This window comes from Triturus cristatus, chromosome 3_1 (assembly GCF_964204655.1).
Source record: "Triturus cristatus chromosome 3_1, aTriCri1.1, whole genome shotgun sequence".
Lineage (NCBI taxonomy): Eukaryota > Metazoa > Chordata > Amphibia > Caudata > Salamandridae > Triturus > Triturus cristatus.
The window spans coordinates 574,590,566-574,610,994 of NC_140583.1; the positions used below are offsets into that span (position 1 = coordinate 574,590,566).

General features: G+C 47.3%; 1 protein-coding gene across 2 annotated transcripts in view; it reads left to right on the forward strand.

The window, feature by feature from the left end:
- The window catches only part of CHD2 (chromodomain helicase DNA binding protein 2), a 1,941,047-nt gene that overhangs the window by 523,895 nt on the left and 1,396,723 nt on the right, over nt 1–20,429 (forward strand). For both annotated transcript variants that reach the window (XM_085644496.1, XM_085644497.1), the window contains exons 10-11: nt 5,958–6,002; nt 6,515–6,699. In XM_085644496.1, coding sequence (XP_085500622.1) covers nt 5,958–6,002; nt 6,515–6,699 — 230 coding nt within the window. The remainder of the gene's footprint in view (nt 1–5,957; nt 6,003–6,514; nt 6,700–20,429) is intronic.

Consider the following 20,429-nt stretch of genomic DNA (forward strand, 5'->3'; position numbering starts at 1 on the left):
CACCGGGTGTATATGACGGGGCCAAGGCTTCAGCGTATGGGCTATGCCGAGGATGGATTGTGTAAGCGTGGGTGTGGTGCCTTGGCGACTTTTTTACACATTCTGTGGAGCGATTCTGGCGTGGTGTGCATGAGGTTCTGCGAGCGGTTACACATGTCGCGCTGTTGCCTGAAGCGAGGAGATGCCTGCTGAATGTGTGGGAACCGACTGATTACTCGGTTCCGCAGACGCGATGGGTGACTCTGGGATATATGATAGCTAAACGTGACATTGCTCAGCTGTGGGTATCTCAGAGACCCCCGGCGGTGTCGGCTTGGGAAGAACATATGGATTGGTGCATGTTCCGAGAAAAGGTGGTATATGTGGCGCGGGGTAAGCCTGGGGCATGGGTGAAGATATGGGGCCCCTGGAACGCTTACCGCGGGGGTATTTGCGAGCCGCCGTTGTTGCCTCCCGCTTCACCAGCTCCATCCCCATAGTTGACCCCCTCCCTCAGCCCTGGGCACATTGTTCTCCCAGTCCCGGATCAGTTTCCCTCCCCCTCTCTGGATTTCTTTGGATGGTTGGGGTTCCCCACTTGAGGAGCACGTGTTGTCATTTTCGATTGTGGGTTGCCTTGCGGGTGTGGTTTTATGTTGTTGTGTTGTATAAAACGTAACCGTATTGTGGGTTCAGAGTTATGTGGCCCGCGTTGTTGATACCTCCTGCTTTATCGTCTATGCAAAGCCAAGTGCCTTATTGTATGTATGTCATTTGCTTTTGTCACTTTAGCGGCCGGCCGGAAGGTTGTAGGCCCATACTTGTATATATTTGAGATTGCAATAAACGGTTTCAAAAAAAAAAAAAAAAAAAAAAAAAAAAAAAAATTTGTTACTCCTTGGCAAAAAAGGACCCTCCTGTTGGGCTGCGCACCCATTCTACTCGGGCCACAGCGGCTACTACTGCTTTGGGACGGGGTGTCCCTTTGCAGGACATCTGTCAGGCGGCAACGTGGGCTTCGCTACACACGTTTGCCAGGCATTATTGCCTTGACAGCCAAGTCCGGAGGGATGGCTTCTTTGGCCGTTCTGTCCTCCTGGACTTTCTGGTGTGATCTTGGTTCGCAGACCCACCACCGGGGATGGTATTGCTTGGGTATCTATTCTAAGGTGAGGAATCTAACTAACGTGTTTCTTTCAGATGAACAAGTTACTTATCTTCGGTAACGATGTATCTGTAAGAAACATTAGTTAGTTAGATTCCTCACCGACCCACCCATCCTCCCCGTTCTGCGAACTGACATCTAGGGTTAAGGTTATCCTTTTCAGGCCCCTAGATTTTATTTTTGGCACCAGTGTCGGTCTTTGCATGGCTCTGCGTTCCTGGAGCAGAAAGCTATGTACAAGAACTGACGTCAGCGCGCGAGGGCGGCGTCTAAGTACTCCGACGTCATTCCGGCGCACGACGCCGACGACGGACGCGGAGCCGCAGACGACGCCTAGCGACGCGCAAGGGGTATTGCTGACGAAAAATCTTCCGGATCCAGTCTGACGTCTGGGGATATTCTAAGGTGAGGAATCTAACTAACTAATGTTTCTTACAGATACATCGTTACCGAAGGTAAGTAACTTGTTCTATTAGCCAATAAAGAGATCCGCAGTGTCTGACGTGGGGGTAAGTGCTGGCGTCGATCGCATATATTCCTCAACGTGCGGTCGCGTACTCTGCAGGGATTGTTATCCAGTATTCATACAGGCAGCAGGGAAGATCAGTGCTTTGGCGAATAGTTGATATTGCCCAGATAAGTGGCGTAAATAAGAGATTACTGGATATGAACACTGTCCAGGCCGAAGTGCAATAGATCTGGCAAGGGTGGACTCCTTGGGTTTGATACCAAGAATCTAATGGCAGCTCAGCTACAGACTCTCCTCAGGAGCAGCTACAGTTTTAGTGCCAATCCGTACAGGCTGCAACCACAGATAAATGAGAAAATGGCGGCCAGCAGTACAATTACACAGTCTACAGCAGATGGTACATGTGTGGGAGTCTCAACAGGGTAAAAGGGCTAAGTATCTTACACAGGCGTTGCAGTTGGTAAATAGCAGGCAAAGACATGCAGGAGATATACGATGGGTAAACCTCAGGATTTGCTTCGCCACGCTGTACTCGCAGATATCTACGTGTGGGCAGACAGTCCCCCACAGCACGACACAGTTCACATCAGCCCGCTTTGTCCACCGCCCGTGTGCCCCGGGGGAGTCAATCTAGCGAGCGGTGCAGATTACTTAATGGACCCGCGGGAGGGTTCGTCACTCCGCGCAAAGCACTCCACCCCCCCCCCACATGCCGGTGACTTTCACTGCGCACTCCAGTCAGTCGGCAACAGCGCAGGTCGCCGTAATTTTATGCCGCTCCAGATCTTTCCGACAGTGCACCAGCCCTCCGGCCAGTCACATCACTTCTCGATTATAGAAGAACTACACCTTGGCTTCCGCTTCGACTCTCAATTTGGCAGGGAACAACATGGCGTATTTAAGTTTTTCATCTCGTAGGGCCTTTTTGATGTCCAAGAAACTGCAGCGCTGTCTCTGCACTTTGAGGTTGAAATCCAGGGAAAACATGATTTTGCTGGTTTCTTAGCTGATCTGTGGAGTTGTGCGTGCCGCTTGTAGAATGACGTCTCTGTCGCGGAAGTTGAACACCTGCGCCAAATGGGGCCTCGGGGGTGCGCCCAGCTTTGGTCTCTTCCTGGGTACCCTGTGCGCCCTTTCGATCGAAAAGTATCTAGATAGGCCTGTTGGTTTTAGGTGGTTCATGACTAGATCTTCTACAAAGAGATCTGTTGCTGGGCCCTCCGCCCTCTCAAATGCCCAAAATTCAGACGTTATTGCGCCTGGCTCTCCCTTCATCGTCATCCAGCTCGTTTTCCATTCTCTCTGTATTTATCTGCAAATCTTTGATCTGTTTTTTAAGTAGGGACGTGTCGGTTACTGGTGAGTTAGTGGTGGCCTCTACTTCTTTAATTCCAGCATTTGTTTTGCGAATGTCTCCTCTGATTAGGGAACCTTCAGAGGAGACCGAATCCATCCTGGATTCTAGAGAAGTGCGTACCGTAGTAATGGCGGATGTAATGTTCTGCAGGGTCAGGTCATCTTGTTTCCCATCTTGCTGTGTCATTGTGTCTCCAAGGGAGCACACACGGGCCGAAGCCCGCCAGTTACTCACCGCCGCCTGTACGGGCCATTGAGATATGGCCTTGTTCGGCCTGTCGGCATTCACACACTCACTCTACCCCCCAGGCGTGTTCTCACTTCCCACAGCTGTTGTTACTAGACACCGAAGATGCACTGCCTTTGCTGCTGTGTCACGATGATTCTCACCCAGGCCCCGGTCTCTGTCTGCTTCTCTCACGGGGCCTGCCTGCTTTCTCCTGGATTTAGTGTGTTTTACATAAAAAAGGTTTAGGCCATTGACTGCCCCAGGGGTGTTCTGATTGGGGCTAGTCGAGCCCGCATGGCCCACAACGCGTGGGGATACCAGTCGGCGATGCCACATGAGTCCAGATCTGTAGCGGTGGGTAGCAATATAGCCTCTCCACTGGGGCTTGATCATTGTGGCTGGATCACTGGGGCCCACCCCACATCTTACCTGCATCAAGGTTGCATGTCGCCTCTTTCTCTCAGCGTCTGACTCTCAGGGGGTACGAATCATCGATGGCCGTCGGGACTGCACAGTGGCGTCAAGTGGCCCGCCGGGCCAGGGCTGGGTCAGTTTCTTTTACCAGGTTGCCCAGTGCAGGCTGGTATTACACATGCACCTGCTCTATAGCCGTGGCAGCAACGGCCACCTCCGCTGTGCCGAGTTTCTATTCTCGCTCGCCAGGCCGTGAGGAACGCGCCGGGCGCCGATGGTTTCCCTTTTCCTCCCTCTAGGGAAAGGCGAGCGCACGAGCAGGCACAGCAAGCCGGTGGGGCAATCAGCACTCCGCCTGGCGGATCGAGCCCTCCTTTTCTCTCGATGCAACCGTCACGAGCCGGCCACACATCTGTTAGATCCGTGCCCTCCCACCACGGCAGCCGTCGGTGAGTGAGGGTTTTCAGGCCACTTGCGGTATATCTCTCGCCTAGGCTTCCCAGGTTGCTTGTTTCAGCCTATTTCTTTGGTTTTGGGTGCCAGCTGCCCGCCCGGGGGCCGCCAGGGGGGTTGCTTGGGCTGTCGGCTGCTTTGCTTCAACTCTTGTTACAGGTTAGTATGCAGATTAATTTAATGCCAGGCGTGGATGTCGGAGCTGCGTTAGTGTGCAGCCATCTTCCTCGGCATTTGGCCACGCTCCAGCACTGGTGAAACCCTTTCTTGCCTGATGATTTCAGGTAGCCCACCTTATAGGTGTGCCTGGCCTGTAAGTGTGACTCACCTACTGACTATCTAATTTCCCGCCTGGTCTGGTGCCATGTGGGCCTCAGGGCAGGGGTTGTCGTTCCCCAGGTCTGGGAGAAGCCAGGGTCGTATATCAATTGAAGCCTCTGACCTTGATATGCTAAAACACTAGCCATCCTGGTGGGGGAGGTGTGAACACATGCCTCCAGAGCAGGCATTGTTTCTCACCTCCTACTGTGGGGTCAGAAACTCGTCTCTGGTGGCAGGCTGGACGATACTAGTCAGCCAGCTTGCTAGAGGACTATAGGACTATTAGGTTTTCCAGGGGCACCTCTAAGGTGCCCTCTGAGTGCATGTCACAATTAATACTGGCCTCAGTATAGATTCCAGGCGAGGTATTTGATACCAAACACTATTATTTTCAGGTCAGCCATTATGTAGCTGGGTGACTTGTAATGACCAGTGCCTAGTACATACCTTTAATATGGTTACCTGATCACTTGCAATTCCCTAGAAATGGAACCAGGCATCACAGGGGCATATCTGCTCATGCTGATATGTCCTCATATGTGTTATAAGGCACCCTGCCTTAGGGCTCTCAAGGCCTGTTGTAGGGGTGACTTACATATAATACATGTAGTGTACTTTAAAATTGCTCACAGGGAGTGGGCAATGTCGTGTTTTCAGAAGGGCTTGCTCCCTTTCATGCATTCTGCATGCAGTCTTGGTGTGGGTCCCTTTGGATGGCATAATACATGCGGCAGCCCTTAGGGACCCTCTTTAGTACCCATGCCCTGGGTTCCAGGGGTACCATTTAACAGATGCGTACATAGGTGCTAAAGTCCTTGCCAATTGGGTTACAATTTAGCATTTTGTTTTTAGGGGAAAGAACACTGGCATTGGAGCCTGGTTAGCAGGCTTCAGTGCACTTCCAAGAGTCGAAAACCAGCATCAAGTAGTACAAACAGGACAAACAATTGGGGGGACATATGCAAGAAGAAGTCCAGCCTCTTAGAGGGCTGCTGTTTCCTTTGGTAAAGTCACCAAATGATGAAGCTATTTGAATCAAACTGCATATCGTCTGTCACAATAAAGGATGTCTTTGTCTGGCAATCAAAGGCTTCTCAAACGTGTAACTCGATGAAAGATCTAATTCTGCAGAAGAAAAAGGACTTGCCTGTTACTACCGTTTTCCAACAGTGGTATCTCCTATAGGTTCACATGTGACCATCCACCCATGTTTCAAATCATTACCTTCAAACTGCACATGCCTTCAGGATGATAGACAGGCTACGGAGACTAATGTCCTAATTATGTGTCTTTAATACTGCTGTGTAAATGTATGGGGACCTCAACCCAACTAAGACAAACTTAGACATGTGAATCTATGAAAGATACAAAGCTGGAGAACACTGGTTTAGGTAAGTTGCAGGGTGATCCAGTTTGATGCAACAGAGGCAGAAATAACATTGTTGTCTTCTTCAAAGCAGTGGTTTTTCATGTCATTGAATGTGTAGGAAAGAAAATCGTAGTAAAGTTATTAAACTCAGCTTTCAATGATAAACACTCTAAAAGACCTTCTTTTTGATTGTTTTACCCAGCTGTAAAGACGAGCAAGTCCACATCAGGACACTCTGACTTTCCAGGTAAAAATAAAAATAATTGCTTTTGTTTCCTTCAATAGAATCATATAGGACAGAGGCATGTCAGCACAATTGGTGTAAACAATGAGTTAACAGCCATAGAAATAAAGGGATCCTAGTGGCAATATGTTAAATATGTAAACATATTGTGAAAAAATAAATTGACAATAGGATAAGGGCCGTAAGCCCTGTCGACCCGTCCAGTGCTTCTTTGGTTTCCTACCAAATATATCAGACTATACCTACTTTATTTTTCCTGTTCTCTCAGTACCAATGGCATGATTTTGCTTGTTGTCAAATAGCAATTGGACATTTTGTTGATCTCAGTAGCATAGATGTTCTGAAAAGTATGACTCGCTTGTGTTTATGACAAAAGAATTAGGCTTTTGAAATTCCTAGGTTTAACATTCTTTTTAGACCATTCACAGTTTGGAGCAGCTCTAGTATGAGATTTATCCACCTGCTGATCATTGAAAGAGAATACATTGAAATGTAATTGCTTTATTATAATGCAGTTCACAATCGAAAAGGTGCCACTTCATCTTCCAATGAGCCAGAGTATCTGTGCAAGTGGATGGGATTACCATATTCGGAGTGCAGTTGGGAAGAAGGAGGTCTCATCGGCAAGAAGTTCCAAGCATGTATTGACAGTTTTATCAGCCGGGATACCTCCAAAACAATCCCTACCAGAGAATGCAAGGTAATTGGTTATGTTTTAATATTTGCCTTCCTGAGTCTGTGTCTTCAAAAGTTATGAAGCCAACTCCATCCTCTTTTGGCTAAAGAGACTAGATGCCTACTAATCATAACTGCTAGTTTGAGTACATAGTTGAATGTTTCTTCTTGGTGCATGCAGAGCAAATGCTCAACAGTTGCTTCAGACATGACACTATAGAGAGGCATTTGCAGACGTATATCTATGGGGTGTTATTCCTACTCAGAGTCTGTTCAAGCAGTAGTCTGTCTGTGCTGGTAGTCCTGACAGCATGTGTATACCATAACTAAGACCTGTGTGAACTTGCCCGTTATACATTGTAGCCGAGGTAGGAATTTTGCTAAGATTAGCTGGTTGAAGGCATCATGATCCCAGCAGAGCAGAGTGCAGTTGGTGTCTCTGTTCCCAGCTGCCACGTCTGTTCTGCTGCTTAAATCACCCAGGAGAGCCATATACCCATGCTGACCAGTTCCTGCCCCATCTCCTGTGGTTGTTCTGGAGCTGATCCGCACTTCCTTAATTTGTTGCGAGGGTTTAGCAATTCCTCCTCCTACGTATGTCTAGTGGTGTAACGAAAGTTGAGGGGGGCCCCCCGCAAGGTACACAGAGAGGCCCCTGCTCCGTATTTAATCCAGAGCTCAGGCCTCAGTGCTTTGCTGAGGGGCCCCCCTGTAGCTTGGGGGGGGGGGGGGGTGCTGAGCTCCGGGGGCCTGTGTTATGTCCCTGCATATGTCAAGGAAAACCAGTTGCTGAAAAAGGCAGTAGAAAGTGCTGTTTTCTATTCCTGCAAATGCCCTCTCCATATTCTGCAAGAACGCAGAGACCCACTTTGGCCATGTGCTACCTAACCTCCCCCGCAAAGCCCTTTCCAGAGTGCAGAATCATTCATAAGGCTCCATCTAAGTATTTCTAAGTTTGAGCTCCAAACCAAAGCACAATTACACTTGGAAAGAACCCAAAATGAACCAAAATTATGAAGGGAATGTAAAATATCGATTTGTGTAACATTTTTAAAACAATTTTTTAAAATTATTTGTGTATACTAATCTTTTATTTCATCTAAAACATGCACAAATGCTAATCTAGCAGTCATCAAAGATCCCAAAACTACTGCCCAAAATATGTAGTGTCTCTCAGGACCACCCCTGTTTGTGATCAATATTTTTTTTGTTTCCCTCATTACATTGTTTTATCTTAGGGCGCAGTAAATTGGACTAGTATATATTAGATTTTTCGTGGGATACTGTGGGTATTTTCCAATATTTTTGAAAATCAGTAATGATCCATGTTTTTAGCACCATACACAATTGCCTTACCATGTAAAGGGCTGTGGGAATGACAAAGATAGTTTTAGAGTTGCACGTTTTTACTCTCCCTTTCATTATCATACACACAAAGAACAAATGTGCCCCTGTATTTGGCTTTCAAATATGGAAGCCTGACATCCTCTTTAGTAAGTTATTTACCCAGTTTAAGATGATTCTTGTCCCAGTACCGGCACATAGGACACGGAAGGTATTTCCAAAAATTCATCTTCGGCCATCCCACACTTACCATAGAATACTCTAGTGGCAGGCGGCCCTTGTTGTGGGTTGAGCGACTGTTTATGAATGATTCAGGGAATCGGGGATCCAGTTAGCTAAAAACCCCGTACACCTACCCATAACAGAACTGTGCCTTTATTAGGGGAGTGGTGTAGGGATAGAATCTAGCAATAGAGGCTAAGTTATGCAGCTAAAGCGCTTATGGGTCGACATGTTTCAGCCCTGAAAAGGCCAACAAAGGGGTCCGGGGAAGAAAGGGACGCACACCTAGGTGCCAAATGCAGGGAGAGATCTATGATGAATGTGTGACTACAAGGCTCAACTCATCCCATTCCTTCATGAGGTGTAAAATTCCCGAAGTTAGGCCTCCCAGGGTTGAATAAGAGCAATACCCCTTGTGCCATAACCGGTCATTAGGAACTGGTATAGTATGTATGCTTGTGCTTGATATACCGGATTCTGGCTCTGAAGAAAGTCCCGGACCCCTTTGTGGGTCTTTTCAAGGCTGAAACATATTGACCCATAATGACATGAGCTGCATAATTTAGCCTCTATTGTCGCGGGCGCCATAGATCTTTATATCCGTTGAAGTCGTCCCATTCCGGTAAGTGCCAGAGTCTGGACACTGCATGCCTTTTTGGCAGTTACTCCCATACCCTTTGGTATTCAGTTGCCGTGGGCTGCCTATATTCCCGGAAGATGCTTGAGCCATATCTCTCAGGCCATGGCTGATTGGAGAGATGCAGCTAACTTCACAATCAGATGTAGCTTGGACCTGACCGATTCGCTGGGCGGAGCAGTTTCTTTGTTGGTTGCCTTACGGCGCCACTCCTGCCTGAGGACAACTGGCTTTTCAGGGATTGTCCAAACTTAACTTATGGACATGCCCTTTGCAGGCAAAGCGGACTCCGCACTGGAGTGCTTCAAGTACAGAAGAGCTACGGCCAGGTCCCTAGGTTCATCCATGGCCCCTGTCAACCCCAATCTGCCTTTTGCTCCTTTTAAGGCAGCGGATGGGGATTTCAGCTTCAACTCCACCCGGCCAGCCACCATGGCCTGCAAGCTTTACAGCCCCTGCCTAACCGAGGACGTGGCACCAACAGACCCCCTTGTTCAGGCAGCCAGAGGTCGGCCCAGTCCACCTGCCCCGGCTGCACTGCAGCTCCTTTAATTTGCCATCCGACCGTCTTGGGAAACCATTGGGCGTTAGTATACACCATCTCTTGCCCCACTGGAGGTCGATAACATCAAACCACTTGGTTCTTCAGATTGTCCGAAAGAGCTAGTCCATCTCCTTCATGACTACCCCTGTATCCATGCCCTCCACTTAATACAGGCTGACAAAGGACAGTCTATCTTTGCTTCACCAGGAAGTAGCAGCTATCTTGGCCACGGCAGCCTTACGAATGGTGCAAGCGAGAGAAGTAGGTTGTGGTTACTATTCCTGCTATTTTCTGGTGTCCAAGAAGCACAGTGGCCTTCATCCTATCCTAGACTTGCACCCTATCAATTTCTTCCTGAAAAAGGAGAAATTCAAAACACTCACGCTCGCACAAGTGAGGTGTACCCTGGACCTGAGAGACTTGATGGTACCATTGAAATTGCAGTACGCTTATTTCCACGTCCCCGTCCTGCCTGCCCATGGACGTTACCTGCGGTTCACAGTAGGCCACAAGCACTTTCAGTTTGCTATGCTACCCTTTTGCCTTACCAGCACCCCTCTGGTAAACACCAAATGAGAATAAATCAGTGAATTATAAAACAGGGGAGTCTCACGGAGTCTTTATGTAAAAAAAAAAAAGCCAATTTATTGGAAATTTAGGAAGTACGCACTGTCGGCACATCTAGGCAAACCTAAAGGTAGAGGAATAAGGAATAACACTCAAAAAATAAATCGGCCCAAAACAGTCAGCCGAAATAGCTGGGGCTGAATATCTGCACTCGCCACGAAATGCATAAAATCAGTCCAAGAAGTTCACCGAAAGTCAGATCCCTGTGATTAGAAATAGAACGGAAGAGTTACTGACCGTTCCTCTTCAGGAGAAAGTAAAGCAAAAGAAAAACGGGCAATAATTTCCGCATACCCATATTGAAGAAGGAATTTGTCACATGAAGCAAAAGGTCCACTGCACTGGCATGTATGGGTGCACGCGGAAGGCCCGAGGCAGACAACTTTCTAACAAAATTACCAATATGTGTTAGCGTTCTAGGTTAAACAAAAGGTCCACCCCATGTGCCCGTTGAAACAAGAGGCATCCTCGCCAGATGGCTTACTGGGCCAATTAGTTAAAGCATAGAAAACCAGCATTGGCAAAGCCAATAGGTTTCACCTCTGCGAAATCTGTTGGCTTTGTCACAGATTTTTAGACATACTATACAGTAGCGCAAGATGCTGTGCAGCATATCTTAAAGTTCAACACAGTTCAAAAGCACTGTGACGCGATCAACGCAGGGCTCATCACAGTGAGCGCTTTTTTTTACTTCAAGATATGCTGCACAGGGGGGCATGGCTTGGACAGAGAATCGCGTGGCTGCCTAGCTCAGTCTCTCCCCACAGCGCGGAGCATTACGTGGTAAAATCAGAGCTTTGGAGACCTGCTTTCACCAGAATAGTGACATTTTCTACCACCGGAAGTGACCGGTCCATAATTATAATGGTTTGATTCTACTTGCACCCCCATGGCGGCCGCAATTTGTGTTTTTTGTTGCACCACACGACCGCATGCATAAAATGGCAGCCGACGATCTCGACTGCCGTCTAAGAAGCAGGCACGCAGCTTAGCCGTAAACACAAATATTGGCTGCCATCCTTCCCTTACAACCTGGTCAGGTATTGAGTTCCTTTCCTAATTCAGCAAAATCACTGCAGTATCGTTTTTGATGCTACATATAAACATGTCACCTATACTGCCTGACTTGAAAAAGGCAGCCTAGAGAAATATTGTATACTAATAAACCCTGCCACTACTTACCTTCTTGAGGGTTATTCCCAGCAAAATCGCTACTGAAGTAATTATCTACCGCTGCTTACTCCCAGGGGGTGCTTACATTAATATCTGCGTATTCTGCTTATAGAGCACTTGATCCTTTACAAGGAGGACTACCTTCTTGCAAAAACTGATGCATGCAGTAAAGAGTAATAAGTATACGATTTGCATGCACAAGATATTGAAGTGCTTTTACAATTCATATGGAGTATTACATTAGCATCCTCTGCTGCACATAGCCTGCAAGTAGCTTTCCTGCCCGCCTGCATGAAATTCTGTAGAGCGCATAGCCTACCTGCATGATAACTGATTTGACATATTGCTCTGACGTCCTCATCTGCACATAGCAAGTTCTACCTGCATAGAATTTTGAATCACTGTCGCAATTTGCTTTAGTATACTACCCTGTCGTCCTCAGCTGCACACAGCGTACCACAATCCTGCTTATGCTTCTCTCTAGTTCCCTGTAATACGGGTGCAAGGTTTGCTGCCTCTGATTCGAGGAATCTAAAAATCTGAATTGAATCCCAAAATAGACCAGCCCACTAGGTACACTAGAATCTGATCTCCAGGCTATTCAAGGTGCCCAAACCTCACTTTAAGCGATCAAAGACCCGCCCGCCCTCTCCAGGCACGCCTATCAAGAATAAATATACCAGCAGCACAATGGACATGATATTGAAAAAGCTGGCAGAGGTACATGGTTAAATCCATGAAATAAAACACGGACTCCATATAATTGGAAATTACAGGAATGAGGGCGGACATCAATGCTATAAACAATAAGATAAGATGCACAACAGAGGATTAGTGCCATAGAGGGTTCGACCAATCAAACAATCAAAGACATGCAAACACTCCATTTACATGAAAAAAGACCTCCCTGAACTGGAAGACCAGCAAAGAAGAGAGAATTTAAGAATCTTTGGTATTCCTGAGGCTTCCAAAGATTTCTCAAACGCATGCTTATCCTTTTTTGAGACCTGGCTCCCACACCTCACTGATTTGAAATGTACCAAAGAATTTGAGCTGGAGAGAGCCCACAGATTTCCAGCTTTTAAGATGCCCACTAGAAACTCAACAAGACTGATGATATGTAAATTGCTACATTTTCAACACGCTGAAACAATTCTAGTCTACATGCGCAAGAACAACCACATTTTCTGGAATGGCTGCAAAATTCTGATTCAGGCATGTGAATCTATGAAAGCTCCAATACTGGAGTAGGAAAACAAGTTACTTACCTGTAACTGTAGTTCTCCAGTATTGGATCTTTCATAGATTCACATGCAACCCACCCTCCTCCCCTGAGAGGCTCACCTCGGATTTAGCACAATGGGTGTTATTGCACAAGTGCACGAAAATCTGCGGGGCAGAAGGTTCTCTCAGGAGTGTTCTAGAGGATGAGAGGCTCTGATTGGTTCAGAGACAAATTTAGTCCTTTTTTACATAACAAAGGTTATGGGTTGCAAAGGAAAATGGGCCTAGGCCTTTTTTCAGTTTGCTATACTACTAAGCAATGCTTTTTTATGTACCGGAGACTCCTGTCTCGACGACTGGGAATGATTCAGGCATGTGAATCTATGAAAGGTCCAATACTGGAGAACTACAGTTACAGGTAAGTAACTTGTTTTCTTGTTATGCTTAGGACGTCATGTTTTCACTACAATTTACGTTGCAGTTAAAGGCAGGGACATTGTTGGCTGGCAGGATCTTGCAAAAATGGGAATTTACCTTAAACCAGGCTCAGATAACCCTATTGTTCTTGGTGATTTACCAGAAGGATATGTCACAGATGATACTGACAACATAGATATGTTAGCCATTAATACTTCTTCCTTTTCAGATCTCCCCACTGATGTTAATAAGGTTATCAGCCAGTTTTCCATGGTTCTTACTGCGAAAATTGGTACTTTTTTGGGTTTTGAACACCAAATAAGACTTAAACCAGATGCTCAACCCGTAGTGCACAAGGTCAGACCTTCACCTCTCGGCGCCAGAGATGATTTCAAGAAGGTATTATATAATCTCTGTTCTGAAGGTATCATTGTCCCCTCTGATTCATCTCAGTGGGTTTCTCCCATCGTCGTTTCTGCACATGCAGCCTTTATGAGGTTCTGCGTGCGATCATATCGTGTACAAACTTGTTTGAGTGTCTTCCTCACTCCAGGCTGTTTGCTGTTTAGCGGACTTTCAAGCAACGTTCATTTTCGTGCTTGAATCTGCAGCAGCTTGTACGCCCTGGTCGTGGGTGTATTTCCTTTGAGAATAAACAGAAATCATCCTTCTTCTGCCTGCTGTCATTATTTAACAAGGACATTGAGAACAGTGATTCATCTTCTGCTCCTGGCAGGGGAACTTCCTTTTGCTGATAGTCACGTCTTTTATGCAGAGGCCGGATTCCTTCCAGGAACTTTACCGTTATGATGATAGGGAGGAGGAGCATAATCAGTTTAGGGAACCATCAATTAAAGTTCCAGTGCCTGTGGTATCTGATCTCCGTCATATGATTGACGACTATTACAGGCGTTTTCCTGATCGCAGATGCTCCTCAGAGGCCTTTATCTTTCATTCAGCATCCTCCATATGTTCTAGCATGGAAAGTTCTGCTCTGCAACCTTTCGGATCTCATGAAGGAAAGTCACTTCTTCTCAAGCAGGCCATAGAGAAAGTACCCCTCAACCATCAAAATCAGGGGGTTTATTCTCACTTCTTCCTCATCAAAAAGAAAAATGGAAAATGGAGGTAGGTCATGGACCTCAAAATGCTGAAAAAGTTCATCAAAAACAATCTTTCAGGATACTCTCTCTTCAGGAGAGTCTTCTTCTCATGGAAAAAAGGGATTACCTGACTCCTCTCGACCTCCTCGATGCCTATTTTCATATACCCATCCACCCTCAGCATCGAAAATTTCTAACGTTCAAAGTGGCAGGGTGTCATTACCAATTCCAAGTGCTTCCATTCGGTTTGAAATCCGCTCACAGGGTGTTCACCAAGTGCATGGCACCAATAGCTTCCTTTTTAAAACGTACAGGTCACCAGGTGTTCCCTTAGCTGGACGATTGGCTCATAAATGCTCTGACTTTTCAAGCGGCAAAGATTTCAACAAGAGCCTGTTGGGTTATCTTCCAGTCTCTAGGTCTTCGCATCAATCTGGAAAAATCGTCCATTATCCCAGCCAAATCGTTGGTCTTTCTGGGTGCACGTGTCGACATAGATCTGGGCTAGGCCTTTCTCACTCAAGAAAGAATAATGTGGATTCTGGGTACGACAAAGCTTCTTTAAACAAAAAAGTTTGTTTCTATAAGGCAGTACAAGTCCATACTGGGGATGATGTCCTCATGCATCCTGCTCATCCCCAATTGCCAGCTCCACATGCGACCACTGCAGGACATCGTTGCATGGCTCCGCCCTTACGTCGTCCGCGGACATGACGTCAGCGGAGCCATATAAGTCCCTCCCGGCGCCCTGACGGCAGTTTCCTTCTTTTCCGCGTCCCGACGCGGATCCAGGAGTAAGCAGTTCCTTTCAGCTGTCCGGTTTCCCAGGCCTTCTGGACACCTTCAGGCATCGGGGAACAGTGTGTGATGCCTTCGGGCTTTAAGGCGTGCGAGACGTGTTTGCGGCAGATGTCGGCGACCGATCCGCACGCGATCTGCATCTGCATGTGGTGCTTAGGATTCCACCACGATTCCAAGGAGTGTGAAGCCTGCCCACAAATGAGGCCTAAGTCCCTGCGGGAGCGCTGTATGAAACTATTGGCCTCCCGGATGTCCCGCTCAGCGCCCCCATGCCACTCTCCCTCTCGGGCTGGGACTCCTGTTTGAGTCCGGTCACGGAGTCGTTCTCGCGGTCGTTGTTCGTCTCACGCAGGTAAGCGGAAGCACAAGTCACGGAGGTCGTCGGCCTCACTTCACCGTGACAGTGGGGCTCCTGGCTCCCGGTCCTTGCCGAACGCTGACCCCCAGGAGTTGACCCCCTTATACCCACCCTTTCCGGGTGATGGGGCGATTCCGACCCAGATGGAAGCCTATTTGAAGGATCTGCTCTCCATTTTTGGGTCAACTCCTCTCCCTGACGTGCCTACGGGCCCCACAGTGGAGGTAGGGACTCAGGTCGGGACTCTGCCGAAGGGTTTACCCTCGGCTCCGACCGAGTGCCCTGACTCCGGCTCCGAAGTCGCTGCAACGTTGGGACACGGCCCGAAGAGGCATCCCACGATGTCTAGTCCTCCACAGCACCGTCGCACAGCCTTACGAGTGCCAGCGGCATGGTGCATGACACTGCTTCGGCGCACTCTCTTCCCGCAGGTTTCCACCTCGGGGGACGTTGTGTCGATGCCGGTCCGAATCCGGCCGGTCGAGGCCTCTTCGGAGGACGTCGGTGCGGTTCGAACGGTCTGGGCCTTTTCAGAGGTCGCCGGCTCGACTCGGATGGTCGAGGTCTTTTCAGGGGTCGCCAACGCTTGCTCCACTCCGCCAGTCGAGGCCTTTTCAGAGGTCACCGACGCCGGCTCGACGTCGCCTCGACGCCTGTACCATCTCTGGCTTCATTGGTGGAAGATGTGGTCCCCGTAGATTCCCCACCCCCGGAGTCATTTCAATGCTCTCCAGAGTGGGCGCCAGTGGGGCATTGGCCTAATCATCCTTTTGCTGAGCCTCTGTTAGGTGGCCGGATTAGCGTGCGTCCGTCACCGACGAATGACTTGCTGTCACCGCCTCCTGGGGCCACGGAGGCTAGTGGGACGTTTGTCAGGGCTGTTTGCAGGGCTGCAGACATTTTGAGGATTCAGCCACCCTCAGCCCCTAGACCTTCGGAGCCTTTGCTGGATCTTCTCCACCAAGGCGCGGGGGACATGGAGTCCTTTTTGTCATTTGCGGAGTCATTATTTGACATCCTTCTCAGACGTGGGCGAGGCCCTTTTCGGGGGACCCCGTGAATCGTGCTGTGGCACATCGCCATCGCCCGGCTCCCGATGACCTTACGTGATGGCCATGATATGGCACAATTTTCGATTCGGTCTGCTATGGACACCACTGACTCTGTGGGTCGTGCTACGGCCAGGTCGGTTGTCTTGCGCCACAATGCGTGTTTGCACGATGGCGTTTTCCCAGAACATGTTCGAGCGGTTGAGAGATCTACCATTGATGGGGTCACCCTTTTTGACGCCCAGGCTGATTCGGCGGCCAGACGCCTCCTGTCTATGTTTGATTGTCTTCCCAGGTTTTAATCCTCGTGGGGGATTTTTGGTTTCGTGACAGTGCCGTTACTCTCTTTTACGTTACCCATTGTGGTTTACAGATGATGTGGGTTGTGTAGCTGTTCAGCCATGTTATTTCTTTATTCTGGTACAGCTGGTTAAGATGTGTTTACCTTTCTTTTTGAGCCTCTGCCTATGAGCTTGTCTCAAGAGGGACCCTTCTTTTGTAGGGTTTTGCCTTACCCTATGTGGGTTATTTTGTTGGCTGTTATATTGCTACTCTTCCTTACACAGGAACTTTTGCCGCAAGTTGACTCTTGCTACTGTTGTTGGATGTCTCCTCTGGTGAGATCCATGGGGTTGGTTTCTCTCCGGGGGTTACATTTGGTTGTCTACGGTTGGCGCCCATGGGGCAGTGTTTATTCTGCGTTCTGTGCCTGTTATGCCGCACACCGGTACAGTTGTACCAATTGAGCGACTCCCAAGTTTAGAGTTTCATCACTTCACGTATGTGTAGCGACATTCTTGTCTCTTTGTGTATACATTGTAGGTTCTACACGCCACAGGGGTGCTCGCATACTAGGTTCTTTTTGCCCTAGTATCAGGCCCTCTTGCTCACTCTCTACTTCAGGATACAGTTCTCTATGTGTTCCTGACTTTCCAGGTTATCCCCTCACAGTGGTACCTTTTGGTACGATTGGCTGAATGCCTACCTTCTGAGCTTTTGCTCAATGGTGGCTCTTCTGTCTCTGTTGGCACTAGACTCTGGATTCGGCCCCGCCACTGTTGTCACATGTCCTAGGGGGTACACATTTCATGTGTGTTTTTTCTTGCACACACGGGCCTCCTGTTGCGGCTCCTGTTCTTGGCCGGACAGCCTTCAGACTGTCCCCTGTTTCATTTTGGCATCCACTGTGGTGTAGGTTCAGGCGGTATGCTCTACCGTTGTCAGGTTGACTTCATTCGTCATGGATCATAGGGACCAGTGCTGGGATCCTTCTTTGAAGGAGTCGTTGCATTGTTTCTTACGTTGGCACTGATCTTTCTAGTTCTGTATTTCCTTTCGTCTGTGTCTGAGCGAGAGAGGTCTCACACCGTCCCTCGTCGGATTTTGGTGTCCTTTCCGCCCCTTGTTCATGCCCCTTACGGAGTTTCCTGGGTCTAATGTCAGTTTCCCTAGCATTGCGGTTCCCACCGTGTTTCGACTGCCTTTTGGAGAATATGTTCTCCTAGAACTTGGTGGTAGGTTCGCAGACCCTCCTATGGGGTATGGCTTTGGTATCTATTCTAAGTTAAGGAATCTGCGGCTAGATGTCTCTCTCAGATGTACGAGTTACTCACCTTCATTAAACGATGTATCCAGTAGAGACAGAGTCTAGCCGAAGATTTCTTAATGCCCGCCCATCCTCCCCGTTCTGCGAGGACCTTTTCAGGTTGGCTTTTATGCACTCGCCTCTCTCTGGGTGGCTTTGTCTTCTTGCGAGGTGACATCTTTCACCCTCCCTTATTGGGAGAATGATTCATTCTGTTTTACTTGTTCTTCTCCTTCCATTCTTGTGACGGGTCGGAGGGTTCATGTATCCCCCAACATTCCTACACCCTGGTTCTTCCAGTGTGGGGCTTTCTAATGTTCTTCTTCCTTCCCTCCCATCTTCTCCATTGTTTTGGGGTCTCTTGTCTTTGACTCTGCTATAGTCAATTGATTTGGGGTCTTTTTGACTGTGCCTCAGTCCAATAGGGGATATGGCATGCCTAGTGTTGCCGACCCTTGGTGGATCGTCTTTAATGTTGTGGTTCAGGTCTTTGTTGCCTGTCAAGATTAGATCTGTGATTGCAGGCTTTCTGTCGTCTGCCTTGGCATTCTTTTCATGTATAGTTTGCTTCGGGGGAGGGTATTACCTTCGCTTTTGCGGGGCAACTTCTCAGAGCACCACTCTGCTCTTCAAATGTTTCAGTATACACTGCTTGCCACTGTCTCTTATGGTAATGTTTCTCACCATTCGATTCTTCTTTTTTACACACTGTTCCCATACTCTCACAGTTTTTGGTGGTGGCTCCGCGTTGTGGCGCGGAAATGTTTCTCTGAAGAAAACTGACGTCAGCGCAGAGGTGCTGCTGCAAAAAATTTACGGGATCCAGTCTGACGCCTGGGGATATTCTAAGTTAAGGAATCTGCAGCTAGACTGTGTCTCTACCAGATACATCGTTACCGAAGGTAAGTAACTCGTACGTTTACGTCATGGTGGAATGGTTCGCCTGCCCACCACCTTTCTTTTTCTCTTATTGTGTTTATACTGCTTACTAGTCGAATTCAAGCACGGGAATTTATAAAAGAGAGAATACTGGCAAAAATACAAGTTCACTGTGATTCTCCAGTGTTGATATCTTTTATAGGCTCACCAATTACCTCATAGTTTTGTTTACCTGCACACTTGTGCTCAAAATATGAGGTATGGTGGCTCTGTGGGGAATTTGGAAGAATTGTGGGCTCTTTGTTGAATTCACTTCCTTTAACACACAGTTTTACTGAGGCTGAGGGAGATACCTCCCTATCCCAAAGGCAATGGGGAAACTCAAATCCATTTCACGTGTGGATAGGAAAACCCTTAATTTTCAACCACATTCTGTTCTGAGAGCTTCCCTGGGTTTTACTTGGGCACACTCAGTTACTGTTCACTCATCATTCGCCTGTTACACCAGCAGCCAGTGAGCAGCAGGGAGCAGTGGCACGTCATTGGGTCCTGTGGGAAAAACCAGAGGCCCAGCCATCTGTGGACCCTTTCTCACTATTTCTCACTATTTGATAATTTACAATCCCGAAGGTTTTCTTACCTGCTTACCAAGGTTGGACAGAACACAAACAGTCTAGGACCCATCCTAAGCTAGCCCTTTAAATGGTCTCTGGTATTTCCTAAAAAAAGAAGTTAGCTACTGGAACTCACTCTTTTGTGTGAATGCTTATTAATGGGCTCCTAAAAGGTAAGACTGCCCTATCAACTTTCTTGTTCCACTCCTCACACCCCTCTACTGGTTCCCTCTAAAGAACAAGATAAACCAGCCTAACTTTTGATTTGTGATGTCACAGGCACTGTCCTGTGAGACTGGATCAGTTACTTACATTCACAGTGTAGACATGCTCTCAAAAATGCCGAGACTTGCTATAACCCCTATAAATGAAGTGACAACACCCAACTGTATCTTAGATTGTAAGTGAGCTTGATGTCTTAGTCTAATATATATAACATTTAGAACTATACATTTATAATATTTATTTTAGAACTTCGAAATATTGAAAATGGATAATAAGTTCCTTCATACGTATCTCATTTGAATTGATAATCAACCAACGTTATTACCTGTTAAACCAGAAGAATTAGTCAAATTTTATTAATTAGGCCCAAAATCTGACAATTCAGTTATCAAGTGTGGTGAATTGAGGTGTATTTTATTGTGTGGTTGTGAGACCTCACCGTGTAATATACTACCAGACCTTTGTAGGACCAGTTAGGCTTTGTTTGTCAGAGCTAAGCAAAAACACTGGGTAGCTGTAGCTTTGAGCAGTCAGGCTTCTACAAAAAAGCAAGTGAAAGCCTTTAAACAGCACCAAAACAACTGAAGAAGAAATAAACATGACTTGAATCTGACATCAGTTTCTAAAAATAGCTTATATGTTTAAGAATTTATGAACACCATAATGAAAAAGATCCAGTTGAGGGTACTGGTGATGTAGATTTTACAAGGAACAATAAATCAAAACTTTTGAGTTAATTGTGAACAATCGTTGGCAAATTTAACAAATTTTACATCTGGAAACGTTTTAAAAATAACTTAGGTTAAAGTGGAATGTGTTTACTGAGAGTGACTTTGGGTGACCAACTCAGTCAAGGGGACTAGAAGAAACAGTGTATAGGAAGCTGGCTCTATATATACTATACCAAAGTAAGGTATAGTGCGCACAGAGTACAGTGGAACCCCAAATGTAGG